The 9,132-nt window shown below is 51.7% G+C and overlaps 1 protein-coding gene and 1 non-coding gene across 2 annotated transcripts in view; one reads left to right on the top strand and one right to left on the bottom strand.

Annotated features, from left to right (window-relative positions):
* Nucleotides 1–1,457: 1,457 nt before the first annotated feature.
* LOC122150359 lies at nucleotides 1,458–1,729 on the bottom strand. The gene has a single exon (XR_006163624.1).
* Nucleotides 1,730–2,831: 1,102 nt separating this feature from the next.
* Nucleotides 2,832–9,132, top strand: part of GLRX5 (glutaredoxin 5) — an 8,925-nt gene continuing 2,624 nt past the window's right edge. The window contains exon 1 of the mRNA XM_007944524.1: nucleotides 2,832–3,105. Coding sequence (XP_007942715.1) covers nucleotides 2,832–3,105 — 274 coding nt within the window. The remainder of the gene's footprint in view (nucleotides 3,106–9,132) is intronic.

Consider the following 9,132-nt stretch of genomic DNA (forward strand, 5'->3'; position numbering starts at 1 on the left):
GGTGCTAATATTCTGAAATCCAATCTTTAAATCCAAGACAGGAACAGGCTCAACAAACACTTCACCGTAGGTCTGGTTGTTTTCTTCAGACAGATAACGTGCCTTCCTGCCTTCCTTCAGCTGTCAACCCAACCAGTCAGCCCCTGGGAGGTGCGCCGGCTCAACTCACTTTCCCACATGCTCCATGTCCACAGCATTTCACCTACTCTCTGTTATGCTCTACTATACCCAGCAACTCTAATTTTGAAAACCAAAGGTTTTGGATTCTTCCTCCTGCTCAAGGATTACTCTTCATCTTTAATGATACCTGTATTCTCAAACAAACTTCTGACAACTTAAGAAAACATTTTTACTTCTGAAGTCAACAGTGTGCACTATTAGTGTCAACATTGACGCATGGTGACCCCATGTGTGTCAGGGCAGAACTGTGCTCCATAGGGTTTGCAATGGCTGATGTTTTACAAAGTAGACAGCCAGGCCTTTCTTCCAAGGTGTCTCTGGGTGGCAATGAACCCCCAAACTTTAAATGAGTAGCCGAGTGCTAACCACCTGCACTCGCCAGGACACGCGTATGATGCACTTGGCAAAGGGCATGACGCTCCCTGTTACTGCTGTGGGTGCTGGAAACTCAGAATGTTAGTTTTAGGTTCTTCTCCCTCTCCCAGTTCACACAAAAGCAGAATAAGACAGCTCAGGGTAGGCAATAAACAAATAAATTGCCAACATTTATTAAAAAGCAAACATGAAAATTTACTACAATATAAGCATGGATAAAAGGCAGGTGATTTGGGGAATCATTTCCTCTATTTCCAAATTTTTTTTAAATTTTTCATAACATTTATTAAAACATGGTAAATTTATAATAATTACAGTAGCATGTTAAGGAATGCTTAGGCTTCAGCATAATGAAAAAACCCACAACCACCCCAAATCCACTGCCATGGAGTCGATTCTGACCCACAGCACCCCCCATTGGATTTCCAAGGCTGTAAAAATCTTTGGGGAAGCAGACTGCTCATCTTCCTCCCGAGGAGTGGCTGGTGGAGTCGAACCACCAACCTTCTGGTTAGCAGCCAAATGCCTCACCACTGCGCCACCAGGGTTCCTCCAGCAGCATTTTCTCCTCTTATTTACCTGGAATCCGTGAATCTGTAAAATGAAAAGATTCTTCAAACACCTGATCACCGCTGGGCCTACGTTAGAAACTTAGTAAAACCCAGTCACACTGATGGGGGTGGAAACACATCACTGAAGAGCACTTCCGAGTCATATCTGGAGTTTATGTTCATAGGCCCGGCTTTCACGCTGATCCAGCACTTGGGAGAGTCGCTTGCACTCCCCCAAGCCCATGCACTAATTTTCTGCTTTTAAGTGGGAGCACCCGCAGGGCATAAACAGGTCACTTTTTTTTTTTTTTTTACAAAAAAAGCTTACGATCGAGAGAAAAAAAAAAAGTAATTTGTAGCAGTACTTAGTGTCCAACAGAAACTTCTCCACCTGTTAAACAATATCTCGACCGCAAAGCTGCTCTTACTGTTGGTTGATAGATAATGACACGGCCCAGCCATTATCACCGTGGCAACAGTACTGGGCGCTGTCAGAGGAACATTGCACACGAGCCGCGGGCCCTCGAGCAGCCATGCCTCAGCTTCCTCTGGAGTATGCTCTCTCTGCAAGTCTGGTGTGCTGAGGGTACCACCAACCCAGTGCGCCTCCCAGACCACAGATCACGGCGGCTTCACGACGCCCGCCCCTCCGGAGACACCCTTTCCCCAAGGAGCACCCACCCGGTTCCGGCGCTGTGCTAGGCGCTGACTGGATGGAGGCAAGCGCCTGGGAGGAAATTCACTACACACGTGAATCTGTCTCCATCGAGTGGTGCTAAGTGAAAGGGGGAGACACGGAGCAAGCGACGGGTGTAGAGAGGCCTCTGGCTCCCCTCGGCACACCCACGCTGCTTTATCTGCTCATTTCTCCAGTCGACATCGAGCTTTGGGCCCCAGGGCTCCCTGCAGATTCCGCGCTGGCGCCATGCCCAGCACACAGGAAACGTTTGACAAACGAACCAATGAGTTTCCTAGTTCTCCACCAACGTGCCTTTCCCGAGGCTCAAACAAAGGCTCAGCTGGGCTGGGAGGTCAGCGAAGCCTGCAATCCAGCGGAGACCACACAAGCCAAACGCTTCAGACTTTTAAAGAAAAGGTTATTTTAGCAACATAACCGCGCGCCAGAGGCCGCCGCCACGAGGCATTGGCGCAGTGCGGGAGCCCCGCCCGGTCCCCGCTGCCCGCCACGCACGACCGCACTCGGCCGAGGCCCTCCGTAGGGCGCGGCACCCGGAGACACTCACCTCAGCTGGGAAAAGCGGACCCGGGCCTGCCCCAAACCGCGCCACCACCCCAACTGCATGGAGCAGGCCCGGCCAGCCAGCCGCGTCGTCATAGCAACTAAACTGCCCCGACACCGGAACCGGAACCTTTATCTGGGAAGTGACCCCTTCCCGGCGTCCTACGGAACGGACGAAACTCCGCCCAGCATCTTTCCCAGGCGTCCCGCAGTATCCCAGGAGGCCCCGGCTGCTCTTGGAAGGAAGTCTTCTTGCCTCTCTTTTCGCCTCTTGTTACCTCGGAGCGTGACTCTGACGGGCATCCACTTTCTCCAATCAATTGATAAAGCGGATGCCGACGGCCAATAGAAAGACTGTAAGGTGAGGCTCAGGCGTAAGGACCACCTCCGATCTGCCGGGGCGGGACGAGTGACCTGATTGGCAGAATCACCCGGGTGGTGAGACAAGGGCCGGGTCGAGTTAGGGCTCTGGCGAGCGAGCTGGGATGAACGGATCCCTGGGCCGAGCGGCGGCGGCTCTGCTCCGCTGGGGGCACAGTGCGGGCGGCGGCGGCCTGCGTCGGGCGGCCAGCTCGGGTGGCCGCTCGGCAGAGCAGCTGGACGCGCTGGTGAAGAAGGATAAGGTGGTGGTCTTCCTCAAGGGGACGCCGGAGCAGCCCCAGTGCGGCTTCAGCAACGCCGTGGTGCAGATCCTGCGGCTGCACGGCGTCCGCGACTACGCGGCCTACAACGTGCTGGACGACCCTGAGCTGCGGCAAGGTCAGGGTCGGCCGGCTGAGCGAACTGGGGTGGCAGGCGGAGGCCGCTGTGCTCCTCGCCGGGTCGTTGCTCGGGGAGCTTCTGCGGGCGTTGCGATTGGTCGGGGGTCCGGCCACGCAGGGTGAGGCTAGGACCCGGCACCGCTGTATACTGGGAGGCCTGGGGGTGGGCGTGTGAACGGAATCTGGGCTGGTGGCCTGGGTCTCTGGCACTGTTATCACCTCGGGCTGTGGGCTAAGTCTAGCGAAGTCACCGATCTTCACGTCGAGCTGAAATGGATATTTTGGGGAGCGTTCTTTCTGACTGCAGCTCAGGGGTGCGAAGAGGGTAACTTATAGTTATCAAGTACCCACTCTGGAGGGGGTTGGAGCCAGGCCTTTCCCGTGGATCGATTGTACGATGGCGCCGGGAGGGCCAAGGTTGCCCTTATTTTAAGGCAGTGTGGTCAGAGGCCGGTCTGCTGGGCCAGGTCTTAGGGTCTCAGGGACCATTCTGTTTGTATTCAGGAGTAAGGGGGTACTGCAGTCAAGCTGGTCTTAGTTGGGACCTGGTTTTAGAAACTAAGGGCAGGAGGAGTTTGGGGCGCCTGGGGCTGGAGAGGTCTCTGAGCGGCACAAACGGTTTGTGTTGACAGTGCAATGGATAGGTTTTATGTGGCCTTTCTTACCGTGGTCTCATAACTCAGTAAGGATTGGGTGGTGGTGGCGGTCGTTAGGGGCTGTCGAGTCAGCCCTGACTGCGACCCTGTGAACACAGAAGGAAACTCAGGCTCGCCCAATCCTTGATTGGGTGGGACTGTACAAATAAGGTGCTGTGGCCCACTGAGGGGATTAGGCAGCTTGCTAATAATGCCAGCGAGGTGCATGGTGTCCTTGGGTGGCACCATGCCAATAAAGTGTGTGGAGCTCTAAGGAGGAGATTGGTCAGTTGCCATCCCACTAGCCCTTCCAGAGATGGAAAGGGGCATCTCACTACTACCAAGTTGAGGAACAGGGAATGGAGTGCATCCTTTGGACTGGGGTCCCTGCCCTGAAACCTCCTAGACCCAGCAGACAGAGCTGAAACATTGACGTTGAGAAGCCGTGGCAGGGAAACGGCAGCAGGAGAACCGGGAGCCCAGGGCAAGATGGTGCAGGGTGCACCCCGTCCCCCAGAGCAAGGTGATTACAGTGAGCTTGCTGACCCGTGGAGTCAGAGAGCTGAGGACCTTGGGCCGGGAGGCTGCCTGGGGGAGTGGTGTGGTGTGGAGCTGGGCACTTATCAACAGACCGAAAGAGCTTTGGAACAGTTGTCCAGGCCGCATGGGCTAGCCCAGGGGGCTCGGGGGCCGAGGGAGAAGCCTGCCTGTGGGCACAGCCAAGGAGCTGTATCCTGAATAAGTGACCTGTTACTTCCCTATTAAGTCTCATAATTGAGAGTATAGTCTGGGTTCTGTGTAGCCATTGTAGCAAATTATTGAACCCTGTAGAGAAGTAGAAATTGTCGTGGGAGGGATAGCTAGTTTCAGAATTGGTAGGGGGAAAAAAAAAAAAAAAGATTGGCGGGTGGCGGCATGTTTGGCTCCTGCCTCATAGGGATCCACCTTGGGTTGATGTTGATCTTGATTCTTCCCCCTCATGAAGTTAGAGGAGGGGCTGGCCGTGCCACCATTTTCCCAGTGCTTGACTACTAACCTAATGGTTGACGATTCGAACCCACCCTGCAGTGCTGTGGAAGAAAGCCCTGACAAAAATAAAATATATGTGTATATATATAGGTATAAGTGTGTATATACGTGTGTGTGTGTGTGTATGTGTATATATATACACACATATATAGCCTGCAAAACCCTATGGGACGGATCTATTCTGTTCTGAGTCAGAATCGACTGCACAGCACGCAACAACAGTTGTTGTTATGTGCCGTGGAGTCCTCGACTCATAGCGACCCTTCCTTGGGTTTCCAAGGCAGTATCACTACGGAAGTAGGATTGCCCAACCTTCCTTCCGAGGAGTGGCTGGTGGGTTTGAACTGCCAGCCTTCTGGTTAGCAGTCAAATGCCTTAGGCACTATGCTACCAGAGCTCCCACACAACAAGGCACCATTGAATTCCTTGCATTGGGAATAATGTTTGACAGATTAGGGACTCCGATTTTTGTTGAATTAATAACTTTATTTACCAATTATTTTACTGTTGGATGCTTATTCCAATGAGAATTTTAAAATATGCTCAACTTTACAGTGTCATGGAATTTAAAACGTTGGAGGGGTAACTGCCCAGTCAAGTTGAAGGTGAACCTAGTCTAAGATCTAGCTGCTTCACTCCTAGCTGTACAACCTGGAGCGGGGGTTGGCAGACTCCCTGTTAAGGGCTTCAGAGTAACACCACCACCCAGCTCTGCTGTTGTGTAGAAGCAGTCATGGCTAATACGTAAACAAGCAAGTGTGGCCAAGTTCCAGTAAAACTTTACTTCCACAAACAGGAAGTGGAACGGATTTGGCTCACAGGCCATAGTGTGCCACCCCCTGGTCTGGAGCAACCCCTGAACATGTGTGTTAGGAGGCATATGTAAGCATGTTCATCGCAAGAAGAAAAAATGCAAGAAGTGGGCTTTGTCTGTTAGTACCATGCTAGACCAACAAACTGTCATTTAGTCGTATAACGGAAAATAGAACTACAGTTAAAGTGAACTACATGTTTTGACATGACTAGACCTCAGAAGACAGTTTTCAGTGACAGCAAGTTGCTAGAAGGTAGCTATGTAAATGTCACCGTGTGTATGAATGTTGAAGCCGAGGAGAGTACCGTGTGGTGCAGGGACTTGTAGCTCATGGGCAGGAGTGATGGAGGTCAGCCATAGGCGTCACCTCTGGAGAAGGACTCGAGTGGCATGTGGTTGAGAACCTGGGCTTGGGACTCCTAGAAACTCCTGGAAATCCTGGCTCCACCACCTGCTAACCCTGTGACCTTGGATAAGTTCCTGAACCTCTCTGAGCTTAGTGCCTTCATGTAGAGAACAGGGATAATTGTACCACCTCATAGGCGCTTTGCAAAGATTGAAAGAGATCATTTATGTAAAACACAGAGCAGGAAGCTTGGCGGGGTGGGTCATAATTGGCGTGAATCGAATCCCGGCTTCTCACGTCCGTTCAGTTCTGCCTCCAGCTGCCCATGCAGCTCTCCCTTCTCTGACCCTCGCCACCTGGAGCTCGGTGAGATCTCACAGTAAAAAGACATCATCTTTCAGACTGCCACATAGTCAGACAGCAGCCACCAGCTCGGGGCTCCTCCCTGGCTCCCTGACGTCCGGCCTGCTGTGTCTGATGCGTCACTGGACAGACACGAAGCTCGCGGAAAGTGCCATACTTGGAGTTAACAGCTTTGTTGTAAAGGACACGAGGCAGTGTCGGTGGAGGGAAGAGATGCATGGGGCAAGGTCTGGGAGGGCTCCCTCCATGACGCCCCGTGTCCCCAGATGGGGCACTCTACTACGAGTGTTAAGAAGCAAAGATGTCGCTTCGAGGCCTGACCCAAGCCATGGTAATTTCGTTGGCCTCATATGCATGTGAGAGCTGGACAGTGAATAAGGAAGACTGGAAAAGAATTGATGCCCTTGAATGATGCTGTTGCTGAAGAATATGGACTATACCATGGGCCGCCAGCAGAATGAACACAGCTGTCTTGGAAGAAGTACAGGCAGGATTCTTAGAAGCAGGGATGGCGAGACTTGGTCTCACGTACTGTGGACGTGTTGCCAGGAGGGACCAGTCTCTGGAGAAGGCCATCATGCCTGGCATGTAGAGGGTCGGTGAAAAAGAGGAGGACCCTCAACGAAATGGGTTAACACAGTGGCTGGCACAGTGGGCTCAAACGGAGCAGCAGTTGGGAGGGGGGTGCGGTACTGGGCAGGGTCTCCTGTTGGGCCTAAGGTCGCTGTCAGTAACCGTGAATGTCTCTCGCCACCACGAAGCCTATGGAGTTCTGTGCCCAGAGCATTTATTGGGAGTCTCATTACATAATTCAGACTTCAGCCCCTCCTGAGGTTGGCTGCTACCATGGGTGGTCTTTCTGGACTGGCCAGCCCCTAACCTAGACTCACCTCATCCCCTCGCCTAACCTGTCTGCTAGGTGTGGTGTGGAGTCATTATTAAGTTCCAAGACTTTTTTGTTTTCGATATTGTGTCTCAGGAACCAAGGGCAAAGACCAAGCTCTTGGGTAAAGTTAGTGTAAAGCCCGCCCTCGGAGACCCTTAGCTCACACAGGAGGTGGCGTTTTTGCACTGCCTGGCCTTCCGGCTTAGTACTTTTCCTGCATCCTGTCCCTACTCTTTCTCTTGCATATTTCTCTGGAAAGCGCTCACGTGAAGGGAGTGGACCTTGACAGCGCCGGCCGGTGTCCCGCGCGCGCACTGTGCTGGGAGCTTTCTTCCTGCCCTCAGTCGTATCTCAGCTGATGGTCCTGAGGAACCCGGGGGGGGGGGCTATTAGGCCATTGTACAGCCGAGGAAACCAGGCTAAGACTGGCCAGCAGGCCACGGTCTACTGACTGAAACGGGGGCCACGTGTGCTGCCCTGCCTTTCCTCGGTTGAGGGGTGTGTTAGGGATTGAATTGTGTCACTGCCCCAAAATATGTACCGGAAACCCTGACCCCCACACCTGGGGATGTAATGGCATTTGAAACAGGTTTTCTTTATTATGGTAATGAGGCCAGTCACTTTTGGATCTAAAAGCAGATTATGGGGATGGACAGATACCCAGCCAGGGAGAGATGGCCAAGGAGTGGAGGAAGGAAGCTGAAAAGAGACCGGGACAGAGAGCAAGGTGGCCTTTTCCCCAGTAGCCAGTGCTCCGCGTTCGGACTTTGAGCCTCGGGAACCGTGAGCAAACAGGTCCCCGTGTGTTGTAGCCGCCGCCTGTGGCATTTCTGTCCTGGAATCTGGAGAACTGAGATTATCTCCTAGAGTCCCGACATCATTCCGAGAGTTGGGGCAGATGAAGACAGGATGTGACTCGCCCAAGGCCACAGCCTGGTAACTGGCAGAGCTGGGATTACCCACTCGAGGCTCTGAAGTTGCTCTGGTGGGGCTCTGCCAGGCAAAAGAAAACTATAAATTCAGCTCTCTCATCATTTATCATCCAAACCAGGAGACAAGACCAGTGTTTTGAAATGTGGGGGGTTTGGAAAAGTTCTTTTGGGAAGTTCTGGAGTTTTCTGGTACATTTCCACCACTGCTCTTCCTGGCTTGATATTTTGGAATACGAATACTAATTTTAATATTACCTTTGTAGAGGGCTCCGTAGATGTATGTAAAGCCAGTTATGTAAGGCTGCCACCTGATGCACAGGCCCAGGTTTCACAGGAAGCAATTAGAGATCTATTTAAAATATTTAAAACCACAACCGGATTTATTCTTAAGGGGAAATTGCATACTTTTTAAGAAGGACTCTTTGGATTCCTTGCCTTGGTGCGTGCTGTGTGCAGCACTTGGTGATCAAAAAATCAGTTAAGCAGGTCCGTTTAATTCTGATTAGCTGCCAGCTGGTAGCACCTTGGATGCTGCCAAGAAAACGTCGTCATGGACGCTGAGACGGGCTCCTCTGAGTTCCTGAAACATCTGTTATTAGAGCAGACAAGGCCAGGGGGTTGGGACAGTTTTCATTTTTGGCATTTCAAAAATTATAAGTGCATAGACCCATGTCACTTTAGTTTTGTGTATTTCTCTGTACATAAATTATATTTCAATAAAATGTGTTAAAATTGCAGGTACCCATTAGAAAAGATTGGTAAATATTTATCATTATACCCACTGCCACAGAGTTGGTTCTGACTCATGGCAACCTGTAGGACAAAGTAGAGCTGCCCCAGAGGGTTTCAAAGGCTGTCGTCTCTACAGAAGCAGACTGCCACATCTCCCACAGAGCAGAGTGGCCAGTGGGTTTGAACCGCCAACCTTTCAGTTAGCAGCCAAGCTTTTAACCACTGTGCCACCGGGGCTTCTTCTTTATTGTCATAACAAGCTTAAATGATGCATGAATTGAAAAAAAA

Source organism: Orycteropus afer, unplaced genomic scaffold (assembly GCF_000298275.1).
Source record: "Orycteropus afer afer isolate SDZICR_OR568_19922 unplaced genomic scaffold, OryAfe1.0 scaffold00127, whole genome shotgun sequence".
Classification (NCBI taxonomy): domain Eukaryota; kingdom Metazoa; phylum Chordata; class Mammalia; order Tubulidentata; family Orycteropodidae; genus Orycteropus; species Orycteropus afer.